The sequence below is a fragment of the Hemitrygon akajei genome, chromosome 8 (genome assembly GCF_048418815.1).
Source record: "Hemitrygon akajei chromosome 8, sHemAka1.3, whole genome shotgun sequence".
Classification (NCBI taxonomy): Eukaryota; Metazoa; Chordata; class Chondrichthyes; order Myliobatiformes; family Dasyatidae; genus Hemitrygon; species Hemitrygon akajei.
Genome location: NC_133131.1, coordinates 143,037,251 through 143,060,284, shown reverse-complemented (window position 1 = coordinate 143,060,284; position 23,034 = coordinate 143,037,251). Strand labels below are relative to the sequence as shown.

The following is a 23,034-nucleotide window of genomic DNA, read 5'->3' as shown; positions in this document are numbered from 1 at the left end:
AGAGACCTGGAGGTACAAACTGATTGTTCCCTTGAAGTAGTAATAAAGGTGATAAGAAGGAGAAGAAGGCATAAAGTTATGTCTGCATTCAACAGATGGGACACTGAATACAAACATGGGATGTCTTGTTACAACTGTTCAAGATGTTGTTGAGGCCACAACTGGAATACTTCGTGCAAGTCTGGTTACCATACTATAGGAAGTATATGATTAAGGGAGCAGAAAAGATTCGCAAGGATGATGCCAGGTCTGGAGGGCTTGAATTATAAAGAGAGACTGGATAAGCTGGGACTGTTTTCAAGCCAAAAACATGTGATTCTGATAACAAGTCAAAAACATGTAATTCCGTCAAAACTAACCACAACTTACAATCAATGATAACCCTGCCAAGAAAGTCTAATCTTTTCCTATTGGTGAATCTGATCCTCATTCATTTATGTATCATTTTGATTTTACAAGCCTAGCCCAACAGAAATAGCTTTTCTTCTTTTGGAGATAGTGTGTGGGGAGCGTTTTAAATTGTAGCATCCTATGTAACATGAGATATATGCAAATTAACAGTACCACTAAGTTAAACTTTGCATATGGTTACACAGGTTGATAGGCTGGTTAAGAAGGCATATGGCATGCTTGCCTTTATTAGTTGAGGCATTGGGTTCAAAAGTCAGTAAGTTATGCTACGTATTTATAAAACACTAGTTAGGCCGCATCTGGAGTAATGCATACAGTTCTGGTCACCCCATTACAGGAAGGACGTCAAGGCTTTGGAGAGGCTGCCTGGATTAGAGGGCATGTGCTATAATGAGAGGTTGGACAAACTTGGGTTGTTTTCTCTGGAGGGGCAGAGGCTGAGGGGAGATTTGACAGAGGTTTTATAAGGTTATATGAGAGGCATAGATAGAGTAGACAGATAGTATCTTTTGCCCAGGGTCGAAATGTCTCACACAAGAGAAAGTGCATTGGAAGTGAAAGGGTTTAAGTTTAATGGCGTCATGAAGTGTAAGTTGTTTTACACAGAGGGTGGTCGGTGCCTGGAATGCGCTGTCTGGGGTAGTGGTAGAAACAGTTACAGTAGAGATTTTTAAGGGATGTTTAGATAGCCACATGAATGTGAGGAAAATGGACGTTGTGTAGGCAGAAGGGATTAGTTTAGTTGGCTATTTGATTACTAATTAGGTTGGTTCCGCACAACATTGTGGGCTAAAGGGCCTGTCACAAACAAGAGAAAATCTGCAGATGCTGGAAATCCAAGCAACACACACAAAATGCTGGAGGAACTCAGCAGGCCAGGCAGCATCTATGGAAAAGAGTATAGACAACGTTACAGGCCGAGACATTTCATCATTAAAGGTCTGTTCCTGTACGGTACTGTTTTATGTTCTATTGTGTGTGAGACTCCATTGTAAAAAAAACCTGTGCACGATCACTTAATAGTAAACCAAAAGTTACTTGTTAAAATATATTACTAAATTTAAAAAGAATATTTAGCTAAGTAATCTTTTATCTCTTTTGACAAATAGCAGTATTTATCTAGACTGATCAAGGACTCCAAATCAACATTCCACCCTCATGTTTCCCATTTCCCACTTGACTGCTGGATCTCCATGGAATCACAATAGTTGAACTTGAAGCAAATTCACGCCGTAAAATTCACATTGTCATTCTCACCTAGGGTTTTAATACATGTACCACTGGAACATTCTGGTCGTTAATGACATATGAAAAGTAGAACCTTCTGTTGTCCACATCCATAAATGCACACTGCTGTTCTAACAACTGATTCATGTCTTCCACCATGGTTACTTCAAACCCACACTGATCACAGCTGTCTTTCTTTGGTCCATGGTTAAAGGCTTTACATTGAACGCAATGCCTGGAACATGTGAGCATAGAGAGAGAGAAAAAAAGCCAAATGAGCAAAAGCAAATACTCTGATTTTCTGATTTCGCATTTCAGCTGGATGAGGAAGTCAACTTGGATAACAGTCAGAAAATACCCCTTTTTTTGGCCAAGCACAGCTTCTAGAGTGGGCTCAGGGCATGATAGTATCATATCTCAGAACCTAAAAAGGAACATAAATAAATTCGAAGCTTATTCTGTCACATACACTCAGTGGCCACTTTATTAGGTACACTTGCTTGTTAATGCAAAATTCTAATCAGCCAATCATGTGACAGCCACGCAATGCATAAAAGCAAGTGGGAACGGTCAAGTGGTTCAGTGTTTTTCAGATCAAATATCAGAACAGAGAGAAGAAATGTGATCTAAGTAACTTTAACCATAGGATGATTGTTGGTGCCAGACGGGCCATTTGAGTATCTCAGAAACAGCTGATCTCTGGGATTTTTACACACAGCGGTCTCTAGAGTTTACAGAGAATGGTGCAAAAGAGAAAAAAAAATCCAGTGTGTGGCTGTTCTGTGGGTGAAAACGTCTTGTTAATGAGAGAGGTTGTTGTGTTCTTTATGTTCATACGTACCGTGGGTTACTAATAAAGAAACATCTTCTGGAAGAATAGAACTTTCATTTAACAACAACCACAACGTGTTTTACAATACTATGCTTCTTGATCTTTCTATCATCCCTGCCCATGCTCAGAACTCTCTCCAATCACGTTCTTACAGGTCATATCATGACATCTTCCTTTCCTTAAAAAGAAATACAATTAGCAACATTGACCAGAGCAAATGCATAATTTAACATGTCTCTATCAGTCTCTGGGGGTTTATGAAGATCTTTTGTAGATCTTCTCAGTGGTTCGCACAGTTCTTGCGTTTCATTGTTATTTCCATGTTTCGTCTGGTCTGCATCAGTTAACTGAAACTCTGAAGTTGGCTCTTTCTTGAGGTCTTTGCAATTCTTAACACTGCTCCTTCTTCTGTTTGGACCATGTATGATCTGGGTTGTACTTCTTCAAGTACTGTAGCTTTCTGTGTCCATGTGTTCATTTTGTCTTGTATTCTTACTTCATCTCCTTGGTAAAGTTCAGGTAATGGACGAGAATGACTGTCAAAGTATGTTTTCTGCTTTGCATTGTGTTCATCTTTCCATCTTTTCACTTGTTCACCTCCCTCTGTTCTCAGAAGGCTCTCATCTATTGGCAGATTGGATCTCAAACGGTGTCCCATCAAGAGCTGAGCAGGTGAAAATCCACATTCAAGTGGAGTACTGCAATAGGCTAACAAAGCTTTATAAAAATCACCTCCACTATCTTTTGCTTTGTGCATCAGTTTCTTGATAATTCCTACCGACTTCTCAACTAATCCATTGGACTGAGGGAAAAATGGACTAGGTGTTGTATGAACAAAGCCCCATTCATGAGCAAAATGTCTCATGCATTCACCACTGAATTGTGGACCGTTTTCTGTGAAAACTTCATCAGGTGCACCATGTCTGGATAAAAACTAATTTCATGCATGTAATTACATTCTCTGCTGTTGTTCTGCTCAGACCACACACTTCAGGATACAATGAGTAGTAATCTGTTATTAATAGATAATCTTTGTTGTCAGTTACAAAAAGATCAACGCCTACCTTCTGATAAGGTCTCTGAGGATTAGGATATGGATGCAGTGGCTCCTTAGGGTTGCTAGGTTGGTATTTAAGGCATATTTGACAAGAAGACACCAATTCTGCAATTTCTTGATTCATCCTGGGCCAAAACATCACTTCCCGCACCCTTCTCTTACACTTTTCAATACCTAGGTGGCCTTCATGAATTTTCCCAAGCATTTCTTTTCGGAGACTTTTAGGAATCACAATTCTGCTACCTTTGTACAATATCTCATCCACAACAGGAAGTTCTGATCTGTGGTTCCAATATTCTTGTACTTCTGAGGTACAGTCATGCTTATTATCTGGCCATCCATCCATCACCACTTGTATTACCTGACTGAGAATGTTGTCCTTCTCTGTCTCAAATCACAGCAGTTCCAACCTTTCGGGAGCCACAGGTACAGTCTCTATGATCATATCAACAAATGCCTGAACATCAACAACATCCCTGTGACTGTCTTTTGTTGTTGGAGCCACAACTCTGGAAAGTGTGTCAGCCGTGTGCATGAATTTTCCAGGTGTGTATGACACATTCAATACATAACTTTGCAATTTGATCAACATTTGCTGAGTTCACAAAGAACAGTCGCTTAAAGGTTTGTGAAACAATGCAATCAGGGGCTTATGATCAGTTTCAACATCAATAGATTGCCCTGACACAAACTGATGAATTCTCTCACAAGCAAACATCGCGCTGAGCAATTCTTTTTCAATTTGGGCATACCTTGTTTCTGAATCAGATAATGCACGAGATGCATATGCCACTGGTAGCCATTCCTTATCATGTTTCTGGAGTAATACTGCCCCTAAGCCTGCTTGAGATGCATCACATGAGACTTTGATGGTCTCTCAGCATCAGAGAATTTCAACATAGGTTCTTTAGTGAGCACTTTCTTGAGATTTTGCCATGCCTTCTCCTGGTCAAGATTCCAGCTCCATTCGTTTTTCTTTTCTGTTAGCTGCCTCAATGGAGCAAGCTGTTCTGAAAGATTGGGTATGAATTTTCCCGTGTAGTTGATCATTCCCATGAACCTCTGAACATCCTTCTTACATTGCGGTCTTGGCATGTTCTCAATAGCAGGAACCTTCAATGGATCAGGACGCACACCCTCATTGCTGAAGATATCACCCACAAAGGTAAGTTCAGTCAATCCTAGCTGACATTTGTCTTTACTCAACTTCAGGTTTGCATTGCACTTTGCCTCAAAGACTTGTCTGAGTCTGGCATCATGCTCTTGTTTAGATGATACCCAAACAATATTATCATCCATGGAAGTATCCACGCCCTCAATGTGCTCATATAGCATGTGAATGATTTATGGTACACTTCAGGAGCTGATGCAATTCCAAACAGAAGCCGAAGAAAACAGTATCTGGCAAAAGGAGTGCTAAAGGTACACAACTTTGAACTTAGTTCATCTAGTTTAAGTTGTCAGAATCCAGAGGATGCATCTAATTTACTAAAGTACTTTGTATTAGCAAACTGTGACACAATTTCTTCACGAGTAGGCAATGTGAAATGCTCTCTTTTAATGGCTTGATTCAAGACTTTTGGATCTAAGCAAATCCTCAGTTTTCCTTTTTTCTTATCAACAATGACAAGTGAATTGACCAATTCAGTTGGTTCATCAATCTTTTTTAAGACTCCTAACCATTCCATTCTGTCAAGTTCTGTTTTCAGTTGATGACATAACGCAAAAGGTACTTTTCTACATGGATGTACTATGGGTGGCACTGTGTTGTCAATTTTAATCGCGTGCTTTCCTGGAAGACAACCAAGCCCTTTGAACAAGTCCTCATACTCTTACATCAAGTCACTGTATTCTGACTCTGTGTCACTGTCCAGGACTAAGACTCTTTTCACCAAATTCAGTCTCTCACAGGCAGATAAACTCAGTATTGACCTTACATTCTTTGGCACCACCACAAGTGAAAGCATTTGTGTGATACTTTTGCCACACATGTTCCTTTAACTGGAATGTCTGCACCTGAATACCCAGTCACTTCTATATTTGTTTTATGCAACTTTGGTCTTGGCTTTAATGCATTAAACTCAGATTCTGCAAGAACATTTACTTGTACTCCAGTATCAAGTTTAAACAGAATATTGTTTTGGTTCACTTGCAATGGAATGGTTCAGTCATTCTTACTGTGTTTGTTTTCACAAAGCACGTCAATATAAAACTCTTCATGTTCATTTTCAAGCACTGTATTTACTTGTTTCATTTTCTTTTTACTTCTGCAACAGTGTGAAAAATGATTACTGTTACCGCAGTCATTGCACGTTTTCCCATACACTGTACACTGTTTTGGCCGATGCCGCCACCTACAGCGATCACATAGCTTTTTTCTCTCAGATGACGCCTTGCTCTCTGTCGGTTTTGTTGTCATTTTATTATTTTTTCTAATATGTTCATGCTTTCTCACAGCGTCTATGTTGCAGTTCTCAATAAAAAGTTCTTTAGCCTGTGACATCACAGTTTCCGAAGCTTTGCAGAGCATCAAAGCTTTTTCCAAATCTAAGTCTTGTTCTCTTAACAGTCTTTCTCTCAGATCATTACCTAGAATGCCACAAACAATTCTATCTTTAATGAGAGAGTCTGTCAGTTCTCCAAACTCGCACGTTTTACTCCAGTGTCTCAACTCGGTAACATATTGATCAACAGTTTCACCAGCTCTCTGTGTACATGTAAAAAATTTATACCACTCATGCGTCACATTACATTTCGGTATACAAAATGCTTCAAATTTGTCCATTATTGATTTCAACTTTAAAGTATTTCCATTTTCAAAAATAAAATGATTATATACCTCAATTGCGTCATCACCTATTACGTGGAGTAGAAGCGCAGCTTTTGTTTTTTTCCGGTTTTCTATCCGCTTCAATTGCCGATAAATACAATTCAAAATGTTGCTTAAATTTTCTCCAGTTCTCAGCTACGTTCCCAGACAATTGAAGTGTCGATGGAGGCTGCAAACCTTCGACTTGTAAAACTGTTAGCAAACACCAAAACAGTTTGAATTCTTTTTTCAGAAAATTATCTTTGATTCTCCAGTGTTAGGAAACGTATTATTCTTCCAGACCGACTTCTGACACCATGCTGTGTTCTTTATATTCATATGTACCGTGGGTTACTAATAAAGAACCATCTTCTGGAAGAATAGAACTTCTATTTAACAACAACCACAACGTGTTTTACAATACCATGCTTCTCGATCTTTCTATCATCCCTGCACATGCTCAGAACTCTCTCCAATCACGTTCTTACATGTCATATCACCACAGAGGTCAGAGCAGAATGGATGGTCTTGTTCAAGCTGACAGCAAGGCAACAGTAATTCAAAAAGCCACATGTTACAATAGTGGCATGCGAAACGGCATCTCTGAGCACACAACACATCAAACCTTGAAGTGGATGGGCTACAGCAGCAGAAGACCACTCCAGGTTCCACTCCTGTACCTAATAAAGGGGCCACTGAGTGTAGATATTTTTCATTTGAGTTTTTGCATTCTAGACATGTAGACAGAGTAATTTACGTACACTTGCTTTCTAATTCGGTTCTAAATTCAAAACAAAATTCAAACAGAGATAGAACTGTTCAAGGTAACAAGAGATTTAGGCATAATGGAGAGAGCGCAACCATTCCCACTGGTGAAATAATTGAAAACCAAAGGATGCAGATTTAAGATAATTGGCAAAAGCTGAGGAAAAGCTATTGTCTAATGTCGAGCATGTTTAGCATCTGGAATAGATTGACTCTCGGGGTGGCAGACAAATTCAGATGTGGATCTCAACAGGGGACTGAGTCAGTCAGCACACAAATGAAAACAACTGCAGACTACAGAAAGATATTTAAAGAGTACACTTTCAGATATATAAAGAGTAAAAGAGAGGCAAGAGTGGACATCAGTCCACTGAAAAATAACAGTAGAGGGGTAGTAATGGGGGTGGGGACAAACTGAATAAGTATTTTGCATCAACCTTCACTGTGGAAGACACCAGCAGCATGCTAGAAATTTGAGGGTGTCAGGGAGCAGATGTGGGTGTAGCCGCTGTCACTAAGGAGAACGTATTTGGGAAGCTGAAAGGTTTGAAGGTAGATAAATCATCTGGATGAGATGGACTATACCTCAAAAACTGAAAGAGGGAGTTGAAGAGATTATCGAGGCATTGGTAATGATCATTCAAGAATCACTACATTCTGGAATGGTTCCGGAGGACTGGAAAATTGCAAATGTCATTCCACACTTTAAGAAGGGAGGGAGGCAGAAGAAAGGAAATTATAGACCAGTTAGCCTGACTTCAGTGGTTGGAAAGATGTTGGAGTCTATTACTAAGAATAAGATTTTGTGGTACTTGGAGGCACGTGATAAAATAGGCCAAAGTCAGCCTGGCTTTCTAAAGGGGAAATCTTGCCTGACAAATCTGTGGGAATTCTTTGAAGAAATAACAGGCAGGATGGACAAAGTAGAGTCACTGGATGTTGTTTACTTGGATTTTCAGAAAGCCTTTGACAAGGTGCCGCACATGAGGCTGCTAAACAAGATAAGGGCCCATGGTATTATAGGAAAGATGGACAGAAGATTGGCAAAGAGTGGGAATAAAAGGGGCCTTTCTGGTCGGCTGTCAGTGACCTATGGTGTTCCACAGAGGTTGATATTTGGTCTGCTACTTCTGATATTATACATTAATGACCTGGATTGTAGAATTAATTGCTTTGTGACCAAGTGTATAGATGATACAAAGACAAGTGGAAGAGCAGCTAGTACTGATGAAGCTGGGAGTTTGCAGAATGTCTTAGACTAGAAGAAAGGGCAAAGAAGTGTCAGACAGAATACATGCAGGCAAGTGTATGGTCGTGTACTTTGGATTAAATGGGGAGTGAAATCAGAGGTGCGAAGAGACTTGAGAGTTCTTGTGCAGAATTTCTGAAAGGTTAACTTGCAGGTTGATTCAGTAGTAAGGAAGACAAATGCAATGTATTTCGAGAGGACTAGAATATAAAAGCAAGGATGTAATGCTAAGGCTTTATAAGCCATTGATCAGACCGAACTTAGAGTATTAAGAGCAGTTTTAGGCCAGATATCTAAGAAAGGATGTGCTGGCAAGGAAGAGGGTTAAAAGGAGGTCTACAAGAATTATTCCAGAAATGAAAGGGTTAATGTATGAGGAGCATTTGATAGCTGCTGCTTGTGTTTAGAAAAACAGGAGTGGATCTCATTGAAACCTGCTAAATATTGAAAGGCCTAGGTAGAGTAGATGTGGGGAAGATGTTTCCAATAATGGGAGAATCTATGACCAGCGGGCACAGACAAAATAGAAAAAGGTCCCTTTGGAACAGAGATGAGGAGGAATTTCTTTAGCCGGAAGGTGGTGAATCTGTGGAATTCATTGCCACAGACAGATGTGGAGTCAAGCCATAGGGTATATTTAAAGCAGTTGTTGATAGGGTTCTCAATGAGTAAGAGTGTCAAATGTTATTGGGAAAAGGAGGGAGAATGGGTTCAGAAGGAAAATGGTGGAGCAGACTTGATGGGCCAAATGGCCTGATTCTGTTCCTATGTCCTAGGGAAAGATGTAGGACTGGGTTGTTTCTCCAGGAGAGAGCTAGCATGGACTCAAAGGATCAATGATTCCCGCTATGCTGTTACCACTTTAAGACCCCAGGAATCAATTAAGATATCACATACTGCGAAGATGACTGAGTACCTACTTATGAATAGTACAGACACCTTCACAGGTTGGACAAGCTTCACAGGTTGGCCCTGCATACTTGGAGTCTGTGCATTTGCATCGGCCACATTCACAAATTCCTCTGCCATTGCATAACATTCCATTGGCTGAAACACATGATGATGTGTTCAATGAACAATCACAGGCACTGCCTGTGAAACTGGGAAAGCATTGACATGTTCCACATGTACAAATGCCATGTCCTGTAAAAAATAAAGTGACAATATAATGCACCATTTTCATTAAAATTTACCCCAAACTATCTGATAATTGCTGATTTAAAAGGTAATCCCAATTAGTAACAAAGTTATTTCTCCACTAGTGAATTCCTTTCTATGACCAGCTATATAATGAAAGCTAGGCAATACAGTAACTCTCCAAACACAGGCAAGTGCAATATATCAAGAATAAATTTGGAGAGATTATTTATTTGAGTTGTATATTTACCTCCACAAATCAAACCACCAGACCAATCACAACTGAAATTATCACATTCACAATATCGGCCGAAGACGGATTCATGAGGATTGTCTCTCTTTCTGCAGACACATGCTCCACAGATACAATCTCCTTTGCCACTGCAGATTATAGATGTACTATCTTTTCTACATGAAACATCAAAGTCCTCGCTCAATACTTCATCAATGCTGCATTCACAAAATCGTCCAATATAACCTTTATTACATCTGAAAATCAAGCAAAGTCAAGTTACAATGACCGTAAAGCACTAAATTATCTTTTGAGAAAATTACACACCCTTCAACTTAACAGTTGTGTTTATTTTTTGTTCCTGTAAACGCCTGCAAGAAAATGAATCTCACGATAGGTGATGGTAATATATCTATCACTTTGATAATAAATTTCATTTACACTTTGATCTTTAAAACCTGAACTTTCCAAACTAATGACAGGAACAGCAATTTCTCTAACTTCTGGTAATTTCTCTCCCCTCTCCTCTCTTTTTCGAGTTATCCTCTCACCCCTTCTCTTCTCACCAGTTCATCACCTCTCTCTGGTTTCTCTCCTCCTTGTCTTTGTTCTGTGGTCTACTATGCTCTCCTCTTAGATGCTTTTCTTCTTCAGCCCTTTACATCTTGCACCTATCCCCTCCCAGCTACTTACTTTACCCCCTCTCCCCCACCCAATCCCCCCACCTGCTTCCTTGCCTGATTTCACCTACCTTCTGCCAGCTTGTACTCCTACCTCTCCCTTCACCTTCCTATTCTGCTTCTGTACCCTTCCTTTCCCATCCCGATGAAGAGTTTTGATCCAAAATATTGACTCTTTATTTCACTCCACAGATGCTGACTGACTTGCTGAGTTCCTCCAGCATATTGCATGTGCAGGACACAGCTTTAAGTTGCCAACATGTAAAGCCTAGGCATAATAGCTGAGCATGTCCTCAATTAGAGTAGTCTTGCCTCGGAATTTGAGCTTTGGTGGACTGATGATAACATCATAGTCAGATTAGTAATTGCCACAAAATGGGCCAATGTGAATCTGCTTCTTGTTTTTAATTAATTAATGAAATGAGAATAGAAATAGGGATGGAAGTAGGAGTGTTTATTACCTATCCCTAATTGCCCGTACCAAGGATTATGATGGCATTCAGAATTGATGGCATTAATTGTGCTGGAGTGACATATAGGCCAAACTAGGCCAGCTGGCATATTCCCTTCCTTGAAGGACATTAGTGAAATGGATGGATTTTTAATGATAATTCAGTACTTTCATATTTATCATTACTGATACAAACTTCTTCAATTCAAAATTTATTTAATTATATTAACTTCACTCATTTAAGGATTTGAACTCTTCTACATGGATCAATTGTCCTGGCTGGCCTTGGTTTCTATGCCAAATGGTTATCAGGTACACATTCTTATTATGGCTGTTATCCAGAGAAAGAAACATACCTACAGGCTCCACACTCAAGAATTCCATTGCCCTGGTTACATTCAGGACTATTAGCGATTCCATGTATTTGGCATTCACATTCACACTGGAACTGCAGTTTAATTTCAACATTCTCATTAAATCCCAGTGGTTTAATTTCAATAGTTGTTGGCTGCCCATCGTTTGGGCACTTTTCTGTTATAATACTTACAGTGAATCTCACCTGGAAAAAAAAAATGATGTATTAAAAATACTTCCTATTTCCGGTATTTTCTAGAGAAAGTGCTTTTGCTGCATGCATTGACCAATGTGGTCGATAGTAACTTCATCGCGATGGCAGGCCTAGATCCAGATTACAAGAATCTTCAGTATTCTGCTACGGTTTATGTTCAAGAGGAAGGGAGTTGTAGGAAGGAACTACAATGTACTACAAGTATCAGGGTCTTGGTGGGTTCAGGTTGGGCTATCCTGTATTTACCCAGCTAAGTATTTTATCCAGGCTCAGGCGATATGCTTCGTAATGTCCAGGATGTCGCTCCTTTCAGGTGCATCCACTTTGAGATTCCACCTCAAACAGTATAGGCCAATGTGGACATTTGTTTTAAATCTGACTGTTGTTTTTTATTAATTCATGAGATAAATACAGAGTGCCAGGGCTTATTACATTTGCAGACAGGGTCAGGTTGGATATGGAAATGTTACATATTCAGATGAGTTGGGTTTGGATTGGCTATGATCAAGATGGGTTTTAAATTTTTACCCAGAGAAGTCTGGGTGGGGGGGGGGAGGGTTGCGGGGTGAATTTACCGAGTAGGCTGTTCAGGCACAAAAGAGCCTCAAATGATGTTTTGAGTGAAAACCAATCTTGCAGAGGTGAGTGCTTATGCGAGAAGCGGTTGTTGGGTATAGCATTAAGCATCAAATTGCTATTTCAATTGCCTGTGAATGCTCGTTAAAAAGGCTGCTCAACATTTTAGTAATTAGCACTTGAGATAAATGCACTTTCTCTGTTGATTGGGATCAAATTCATAGATGTTGAAAATTTCAATCACTACTTAAAGTTATGTCTCCGTGGGGATTTGAAAAGGACTTTTGGGAAAAAAAAGACATTAAGAACATTCTGGGACTTTTTATCAAAAAGTCCCCAACGTTTATTCCTAAAGTGAGAATTTCATTTGAGCTCTGGTCAACCGCACATCATTGCATTGTACGTGCTTGGTAATGGGCCAGCTGTCCCCACTAGTTAGTCAGGAATGGGAAGAAGAGATGTGGCCAGACACAACAGCTCCAGCTGCCGAAAGAGAATAGAGAAAAGGGTAAGGGAATTTCCTTTCTCTTTCGAACAGAGGACAGCTTCCCACACCAACACTGAGCGCATCTTAAGAGACAGTGCCTCAAGAAGGCAGCACTTCTTCAAGATGGCGGTGCCACGCAGTTTGCAGTGGCCTCTCCGGAGTTGATATCTGTTATTTGTCAAGCGGGGTGCCGTGCACAATCCTAAACTAATGAAAAACAGATGTGGGAGCACAGAAGAACATCTGGAAATCTCCAGGAAGACCTTCTTCGTTGCTGCTGCTGCTGTGAGGTTCGGGTCTCTGCTGGGAAGAACAGGCCCCCAGTCCTCAGGGTCGCGTTGCCGGTGGCCGGTGGTGGGGGCAACGTAGCACGCTCGGCAGAGGATGGTGCTCAGAGAGGCTGTGCCGGAGGGGATGTTTGGAGGCTCGGAGGTTTGACGGACTTGGGGTCCGCTGCGGTCGGGGTGCTTTCACTGTGTGCTGTGTCTGTGAGGCTGAGTCTGGCAGCAGCGTGGAAGTCCATAGCGGAGGTATTCCCTTCTGCCGCCTGCGTGGGATGATGTGTCTATCGGGACCCTGAGGACTTGTGGAAACTGTGTGGTGGTTTCTTTCGAACTTATAGTCTTTTAACATCTTTGGACTATTTTTACTGTGCCCATGGTCTGTTTTTTATCAATCATGGTATTGTTTGCACTGTTGTAACTATGTGGTTTTGTGTAGGTCTTGTAGCTTTAGTTTTTGGTTTGTTGGGTGGTAGAGTTGTCCTAACTTGGTGTGTCTGGGTAGTCTTGTTTTGTCTGGTGGATTTGGAGCTCCATTCTGGGAAATGCGCTAAGATGGTAGCGTGATATTAATACGCAGCAGCCACTCCGGACTCTGGATTTGGGATTGCCAAACATTATGTGGATTTTCTGGTGTCGTCTGTTTTGTCGTCTGCTTTTGTGATATCACTCTGGAGGAACGTTGTTTCATTTTTTAACTGCATTGCAGTTGTGGTTTCTAAATAACAATAAACCGAAATTCAATTCAATTCAAAACTAAGGCCCCTCACTATCCACAAATGTGCTCTCTTGTCATTAGGGAAGAAGTTCAGGAAGCTGAAGACACTCAATGATTCAGAAACAGCTTCTTCCCCTCTGCCATTTGATTTCCGAAAAGTCAATGAACCCATGTACACTATCATGTTATTCCTTTTTGCACAAATTATTTATTTATGTAAATTATGGTAATTACATAACTTTGCACCATACTGTTGCCACAAAACAACAAATTTCACATAACCTAAGTTAGATAGTAAACCTAATTCCTATTATGATTCTGTAACACTTACCCACAAAGGCTGGTATATGTCTAGGGGAAAAGGAAATCCAGCCACACACCAACCCACTTCCCGTACACATAGGTGCTGTGAGAATCGCGTTTATGCCTCGCGCCCGCCAACAGTATCAAACCCACAACAAATACCGGTATGAAATACACTTTAAAGAGTTTACTAAAATTAAAAGAGTATTAGGCAATACAATATATATATATACAAGAAAAAACAAAAGGCGCCAACTTATCAAAGTTCAGTCAGTTTAGTGCACTCGTTGGAGCTCAACCAGCGAACCATTCGACCCCTCGTCGCTTGCCCTCCCGACTTCCACGTCTTCCACCTCGGACTCCCCGGTGGTCTTCCGAGCGCACGTCCTCCTTCCTCGGCGTCTCCCTCCCGACTCCCTTCACCCCCAAGCCCGCGCAACCCCTCCCCCAAGTTCCCAGCCTCACAAAACACAATAACATTCCCCATTGATTAACAAATGAATACAATTACCATATCAGCCATTCTAAAGTGAAACAACGGCGAGAGAAACATTTAACAGACAAAGAAACATTCCTACTCGTAACAAACCAAAGAAGCCCTTTTTAGTAACATACACAGGACATTGTACATTCTCTTCCCACCAGCAAATGTCATGCCCTCATGGCATTACTAGAGTTCCCCAAAGCTTCTTGCAACACACAAAACCCAACCCAGGTGCAGAAAGCAGTGACATAACTACCCAGAGCAGTAGAAATCACACTCGGTTCTCCTGGTACCACATATGTCAACCGCTCCGGGGGGCGCCTAATCCTCTGAGATCTCCATACCCCTTCTGCCCCACTGGGCTCCCTCTTCACCTGCAAACCCACTCTCGGACACTCCAGGTCTTCCTGACAGACCCTCACCCCCTTCCTCACGGGGGTCCTCCCTCACCTGAGATCTCTCCGGCTCACGCTCGGGCTCCACCCTCTCTCCCACCAATGTTGGCTGCCTCTCCATCTGACCCTCAAGACCTTCCCTCCTCTCACCCAATTCAGTATGGGAAGGGCCAGAGCCTCCTCTCCTGGTACTGGAGCACCAGCGAATGGGAACAGGGGCCACTCATCTGAGTCGTCCTCTTCCGAATCAGTAGCCATTTCCGGGCGAGGGACCCGTCCCCGCTCTTCAGCAGCGGGCTCTTCCCTTTCTCTGCGCCCTCGCAGAGTCCTTGTACTGGGCGTAACCTCCCACTCTGGCTCCGTATCCACCTGCACCGCTTGACCCAGAGGCAGCAGGTGATTCCAATGGAGTACCTTGATAGGCCCTTTCCCATCCTCAGGTTTCACCCGGTAAACTGGCATGTTCGGCATCTGGCTCTCTATTACATAGGGGCTGGCCGCCCATCGGTCTGCCAACTTGTGCTTACCAGGGAGTCCCAAATTCCGTAAAAGGACCCGGTCGCCCGGCAATAATTGAACAAACTTCACCTTTCGATCATACTGCATCTTATTCCTCTGATTTTGTTTGGTAGCCGTCGCCTCGGCCAACTCGTACGCCCGCTGTAACTCCCTCTTCATGTCGGACACATACTTTAGATGGGACTTCCCGGGTAATTCACCCACTTCACCCCCAAAACAAAGTCAATGGGCAACCTCGCTTCCCGCCCGAACATCAGATAATAGGGCGAATATCCTGTAGCATCATTGCGAGTACAATTGTAACAGTGAACCAATTGTCCAATATGACGACTCCACCTGCTTTTCTGCCCAATCTCCAGCGTCCCGAGCATATCCAACAGGGTTCAGTTGAACCTCTCTGGCTGCGGATCTCCCTGTGGGTGATAAGGGGTAGTCCTGGATTTCTCAACCCCAAGCATAGTCAGTAGTTCATGGATAAGGCGGCTCTCAAAGTCCCGCCCCTGATCGCTATGGATTCACCTGGGAAGGCCATAATGAACAAAATACTTCTCCCATAACACCTTCGCCACTGTCGTCGCCTTCTGATCCTTAGTGGGAAATGCCTGAGCATAGCGAGTGTAATGATCGGTGATGACTAAGACATTCGCGGTGTTGTTGGTGTCAGGCTCAATCGACAGAAAATCCATACATACCAGGTCCAGAGGTCCCGCACTCTGCAAGTGTGACAGTGGAGCCGCCAACGCGGGCAGGGTCTTCCTCCGAATGCAACGACTGCAGCCCCTACAGTATTCTTCGACTTCCCCCCTCATCCGGGGCCAGTAGAACCGGTCTTTGAGTAATCCATAGGTCTTTTCCACCCCCAAGTGTCCAGAATCATCATGTAGGGCCTGGAGTACAGCCTGCCGATACTCCTCCGGCAGGACCAGTTGCCAACAGTGGGGTTGGTCCGGAGGCGCCGTTACCCGGTACAAGATTTGGTTCTTTAACTTCAACCGAGACCACTCCTTCAACAACAGGGGCACGAATGGGTGTTTCGCCTTCTCAGCCAACGCCCCATCCCCCCTCTCGACTGCTCTCCACACTGTGCCAATGCCCGGGTCATTTTGCTGAGCAGCTGCCACTTCCCCCGGACTCAGTTCCGGCAACTGTTTAGTTCGCAGTGCAGTCAGGTCACAGTAAGCTAGGGGTATGGCATCGTCAAAACCCCCCAAATGGTCCACGGCTCGTTCCAGCCTCCCTCTTCCCTCGGCCTTCACGGTGATAGCAAACTGACACATCGCCTTCACTCCAGGGGCAGGGACACTCTCCCACTCCTCGTCCCTCTCCTGTTCCCCCGGCTCCCGACGAGACAAAGCATCCGCATCGACATTCTTGCTTCCGGGCCGGTACCTCAGGCTGAAATCATACACCGACAAGGCCGCCAGCCACCGATGTCCTGTGGCATCCAGCTTCGCCGAAGTCAAAATATAAGTGAGAGGATTGTTATCCGGTCGCACCTCAAACTTGGCTCCGTACAGGTAATTGCCCAACTTGTCCACCACCGCCCACTTCAGCGCCAGGAACTCCAACTTGTGAATGGGATAGTTTCTCTCCGATGGCGACAAGCTTCGGCTGACAAAGGCTACCGGCCTCAATGCTTTGCCATGCTCCTGGTACAGAACAGCCCCGAGACCCTCTCGACTGGCATCCGTGTGCAGCACATATGGCTTCTGGGGATCGGCAAAAGCCAACACCGGGGCCTGGGTCAGTGCCCTTTTCAAAGATCGGAACGCCTCTTCACATTGATCATCCCAGTATCCTCCAGCGTCCTGCCTCTGGTCCCCCGTCCTTTTCTTTCCCACCGGGGGATAGCCACACAACAGCTGAGTCAACGGGTGACACACTTTGGTGTATCCTTTCACAAATCGCCGGTAATACCCACAGAACCCCAAAAATGAGTGCAGAGCGCCCACTTTCTGGGGTCTCGGCCAGGTGGTCACAGCCTCTATCTTGGTTGGATCAGTAGCCACTCCCTCTCGCGAAATGATATGGCCAACGTAGCTAACCGACGACTTGCAGAACTGGCATTTGTCCAGGGAAAGCTTCAACCCTTCTTCATTAAGCTGGCCCAACACCTTCAACAGCCTCTCCTCATGTTCCTCCAAAGTCGATCCAAACACTATCAAATCGTCCAGGTACACCAGCACCTCTAACAGATTCATATCCCCCACAGTTCTCTCCATGAGCCTCTGGAAGGTGGCTGGGGCTCCCGATATGCCTTGGGGCATTCGTTCGAACTGAAAGAACCCCAGCGGGCAGATAAAAGTGGTCTTCTCTTTATCGCCCGCACTCATCGGGATCTGGTAATACCCACTTCTTAAATCCAGCACACTGAACCACTTCGCACCGCTCAGGCAGGCCAGCGCATCTTCGACTCTTGGGACAGTATATTGATCAGGGACAGTTCGCCGATTCAACGTCCTGTAGTCAACACACATGCGCACTCGCCCATTCTTCTTCCGTGCCACCACTATTGGGGACGCATAAGGACTTCGGGACTCAGCTATGATTCCGGCCTCCTTCAACTTGCACAAGTGCTGCCGCACATCCTCAACATCTGCCGGAGCCAGCCGCCGGGATCTCTCTCGGAACGGGGTGTCCTCCGTCACCCGGATGGTGTGGCGAGTGCTTTTGGAGCAGCCAACATCAAACTCGCCCCGAAAAAAAACAGCTTCCATCTTCAGCATCTTCTCCACTAGCCTGTGTTTCCACTCCGGCGACACAGGGGAATCCCCGAAGTTAAAGACTTCAGCAGTCAGCTCCCTTCGATGCTCCGATCCCTCCCCGTTAGGGGTCCTCACTAGTGCGCTAGACATTACCGTCACCGGGAACAGATGTGCCAGCGGCATTCCCCTCTTAAAGGTGATTTCTCTTGCCGTGGTGTTCCTGACACTTATAGGTATACGCCTCGCATGTACCACCCCTGGTCTCTGCACTTCGGGCCTCACCAGCGCCCCCGCCGGAAATCGTGTCTCCCCTTCAAGATCGTCCGGGGCGTCTACTAACAGGGCTTCGCCCATCGGCACTCCTGGGAATCTGGGGGTCCCCATCACTAGTGCTACCTCCCCGGGTCGGATCACCTTGGGCCTCACCTGCGTACACCACACCGTCCCTCGTTTACACTCCGGGTCCAGTCCTAGGGAGGCAACCCCTTCTTCGAACACTGCTCGAAACACTGGATGCACCGAGAGGGTCTCCAGAAAGTCTTCCCCCGCTTTCTACTTACAAGCTCCCAGGAGCCGTCGCACAACGGGGGAATTAGTCCCCACCAGGAGGGCAGCACCACCGGTTTCCACCGGGTCAGGACACACCAACACCAACGTCTCAATAGCTTCGGACACTCCCACATCACCCTCCGAGAACTCCAATCTCACCGATAGGTACCCATCGTACGGGTAGTCACCCTTGCTCACACCCCAAATCTGCAGGGTGTCAAATGGGGTTACGGGCAAATGCTTTAGATATTGGTTGTAGAAAGACCAGTACAATAAGGTCACCTGCGATCCTGTATACAGAACGGCTTTTGCGTAAACTCCCTCTATCCGTAGACCCACACTGGCACGGGGTCCTACCAGCCCATCTGGAATAGAGGCGTGGGCACCCGGTGGTCCCCTGGCTGATCTCTGGGAATGTGTTCCTCCAGAGGCTCCAGTCCGTTCCCTCACTGAGCCTCTCCTAAGCTTCCCGACACCTCCCCCTTCTTAGTCGCAGGGGGGCTTGTCCTCCGCGGAACTCCTTGTCTCTCACAATCCCACCTAAAGTGTCCCTCCTCTCCACAGCTATAGCACACCCTCGGCCGCCCACAGTCCCACCTGAAATGCCCCTCTTTCCCACAGTTAAAGCACACGCTGCCTGCCGCCCCTCCTCTCCCAGGACGACTCCCGCTCCCAACCCACTGCACTGGTCGCCCCTGAGAGTGGGTACCTCCCCTGTCCCTCCCCTCCAGAGGGGGTTCTCTACCCCCCGGTGGGTTGTCATTCCTCCACCCAGCCACCACTTCCTGTATCACTGAGGATCGCTCCCGTAGGCCCGTGCCCCTTTTCTGCCCCAACACTCTCTCTTCCTCCCGCACCTCTCTAATCAGTGGCCCGAACGATGGAGGAGGGCCTTTCCTATAAGCCTGCCGGATAGTCCACGCCACCTTGTCCTCCTCCAGAGAGCCTGGCCACTCCTCTAATATCAAGGACGCATGCTCGATCCAGGTCTCATAGTCCACCTCCCCGTCCGGAGTCGGATTGGCTCCGGAGAACACCCCCAGCTTCAGCCGTGGCCTCTCGGCCACTCCCACCAGGGAGTTAAGTGCGGCTGCCAGCTCCGAGGCTTCCCACCACCTGGGGGGTGGGGCCTAGTCACGACTCCCTCCTCCCTCCTCCCTTTGCTAGTGCCTGCCACCTCTCTGGGGTTTTCCTCTAGCTCTAGCTCCTCCTCTGATGTCTCCTCCGCCTCATCCTCGGAGAAGGGGTGGAGCCCCCACAGCCCCTCCTCCCCCGGTACACTGACCGTCACCGACAGTTCCAACGTCCTGACGTCAGCACTCGTACTAACCAACACCCAGCTAGACTCCATCTCTTTACCACACCATCTAGCTACCAATTCTACCTGCCCCATACCGTTCACCAAACTTAACCCCCGCACTAACGCGTCTCCCGAAACTCGAAAATCCACTTCGCTCACTACGCATGCGTACTGTACCGGTACACCTTCAAATTCGCACCAGCGAACAATCTTATCCCTGTCCATCTGCGCTCTGCTGCCTGCGCGATTCCACAGCCCCATGACAATCCAATCCCGGATGAGCCCCCACAAATGTAACACTTACCCACAAAGGCTGGTATATGTCTAGGGGAAAAGGAGATCCAGCCACACACCAACCCACCTCCCGTACATGCAGGTGCTGTGAGAATCGCGTTTATGCCTCGCGCCCGCCAACAGTATCAAACCCACAACAAATACCGGTATGAAATACACTTTAAAGAGTTTACTAAAATTAAAAGAGTATTAGGCAATACAATATATATATACAAGAAAAAACAAAAGGCGCCAACTTATCAAAGTTCAGTCAGTTTAGTGCACTCGTTGGAGCTCAACCATCGAACCATTCGACTCCTCGTCGCTTGCCCTCCCGACTTCCACGTCTTCCACCTCGGACTCCCCGGTGGTCTTCCGAGCGCACGTCCTCCTTCCTCGGCATCTCCCTCCCGACTCCCTTCACCCCCAAGCCCGCGCAACCCCTCCCCCAAGTTCCCAGCCTCACAAAACACAATAACATTCCCCATTGACTAACAAATGAATACAATTACCATATCAGCCATTCTAAAGCGAAACAACGGCGAGAGAAACATTTAACAGACAAAGAAACATTCCTACTCGTAACAAACCAAAGAAGCCCTTTTTAGTAACATACACAGGACATTGTACAATTCCAATGACTTACGTCTCCAGTGCTGCATCCAAGGAGATATTAACATCTATAGAGCAGAGTATTAGAGTCATACAGCATGGATAGAACCCTTTAGGCAAACTTAGCAATGCTGAGCAAAACACCCATTTAAGCTAGTCCCAGTTTCCTACATTTGTAAACAAGAGAAAATCTGCAGATGCTGGAAATCCAAGCAACACACACAAAATGCTGGAGGAACTCAGCAGGCCAGGCAGCATCTAGGAAAAGAGTACAGTCTTCAGCCTGAAATGTTGACAACACTCAATTCCTAGATGCTGCCTGGCCTGCTGAGTTCCTCCAACATTATGTGTGTGCTTCCCACACCTGGTCCAGTTTATTACTATTATACTGACCTTTAAGCACTTGAAGCAGCTTGTCCCACCCTCAGTGTGAAGCAGTTGCCCCTCAGGTTCCTCTCTCACCTTAAACCTATGCCCTCTCCCTGGGGAAAAAAACTGTATGCATTCAGCTTATCTATGCCATTCTGAAATCTTTGGCTTTGTAAGTCATCACATGCATGGAATATCCTCTGAACAGGCAATGATTCACGATTGAAATGTAAGCATATATTATATGTACAGTCAGTGGTCACTTTATTAGGTACCTCCTGTACCTCATGAAATGGCCACTGCCTATGTGTTTGTTGCCTCCTGTTGCTGTAGCCCGTACACTTCCAGTTTGAAGTGTACATTGAGAGATGCTCTTCCGTTGCACTGCGTGGTGATTTGAGTTACTTATCCCTGACATCTCCTCTGTACCTGCTTCCAAGCATCTTAAACCTGTGCCCTCTTGTGGCAACCATTTCTGCCCTGGGAAAAAGCCTCTGACTATCCACACAATCAATGCCTCTCATCATTTTATACACCTCTATCAGGTCACCTCTCACCCTACCTCACTCCAAGGAGAAGTTGCCTATCTATCCACTCTATCAGGGCCTTTCACTATTCAATAGGGTTCAATGAGCTCAGCCTTCATTCTTCTGAATTCCAGCAAATACAGGCCCAAAGCCATCAAATGCTCATCATATGACAAGCCAGTCATTCCTGGAATCATTTCTGTGAACCTCCTTTGAACTCTCTCCAGTTTCAGCACATCCTTTCTAAGATAAAGGGTTCACAATACTACAAATGAGGCTTCACCAATGTTTTATAAAATCTCAGCATTACATCCTTGCTTTTCTATTCTAGACCTCTTGAAACAAATGCTTACATTGCATTTGCCTTCCTCACCACAGACTCAACCTGTAAATTAACCTTTAGGGAATCCTGCACGAGGACTCCCAAGTCCCTTGGCACCTCTGTTTTCTGTATTTTCTCTCCATTTAGAAAATAGTCAACCCTTTCATTTCTTCTGCCAACGTGGATGACCATACACTTACTGACACTATATTCCATTTGCCATTTCTTCCTAATCTGTCTAAGTCCTTCTGTAGCTTCACTACTTCCTCAAAACTACCGGATTCCCCATTTATCCTTCATATCATCTGCAAACGTTGCCACAAAAGAATCGGTTAAAACACAGTCACCTGAGGAACACCACTTGTCACCAGCAGCCAGCCAAAAAAGGCTCCCTTTATTCCTACTCTTTACCTCCTGCCAATCAGCCACCACTTTAACCATGCTAGGGCCTTTCCTGTAACACCATAGGCTCATTACACATTAAGCAGCCTCATGTGTGGCAAAGGTCTTCTGAAAATCCAAGTATACAACATCCACCAATTCTCCTTTGTATCCTGCTTGTTATTTCCTCAAAGAATTCCAACAGATTTGTCAGGCAATATTTTCCCTTGAGGAAACCATGCTGACTACGGCCTATTTAATCAAGTGTCTCCAAGGACCCTGAGACCTCATACTTAATAATCCACTCCAAAAGCTTCGTAACCACAGAGGTCAGACTAACTGGCCAATAGTTTCCTTTCTTCTGCCTCTCTCCCTTCTTGAAGAGTGGAGTGACATTTGCAATTTTCCAGTCTTCTGGAACCATTCCAGAATCTAGTGATTCTTGAAATATCATAATATCTCCACAATCTCATCTATATACAACTCCCATCAGGGTCTTTTCACCCTTGCAGTTCCTTAGCTCTGTCCACAGTGATTCAACAACTTTCAACCCCATGCCATCTCCTTCTAATGATTTCATTTCATATTTTACCAACAGTGCAACACCCTCCTCTGCCTTCCTGCCTGTCCTTTCAATTCAATGTGTATCCTTGGACATTAAACTCCCAGCTACAGTGGCATGCAAAAGTTTGGGCACCCCTGGTCAAAATTTCTATTACTGTGAATAGCTAAGCAAGTAATTTGACCTGTTTTCCAAAAGGCATTAAGTTAAAGATGACACATTTCTTTAATCTTTTAAACAAGATTACCTTTTT

At 44.8% G+C, this 23,034-nt stretch overlaps 1 protein-coding gene across 4 annotated transcripts in view; it reads right to left on the bottom strand.

Annotated features, from left to right (window-relative positions):
• Nucleotides 1–23,034, bottom strand: part of LOC140732323 (integrin beta-1-like) — an 89,073-nt gene that overhangs the window by 6,875 nt on the left and 59,164 nt on the right. For all 4 annotated transcript variants that reach the window (XM_073054798.1, XM_073054797.1, XM_073054796.1 and 1 more), the window contains 4 exons: nt 11,207–11,409; nt 9,738–9,976; nt 9,271–9,493; nt 1,669–1,873 (listed from right to left, as the gene is read on the bottom strand). In XM_073054798.1, the coding sequence (XP_072910899.1) occupies nt 1,669–1,873; nt 9,271–9,493; nt 9,738–9,976; nt 11,207–11,409 (870 nt within the window). The remainder of the gene's footprint in view (nt 1–1,668; nt 1,874–9,270; nt 9,494–9,737; nt 9,977–11,206; nt 11,410–23,034) is intronic.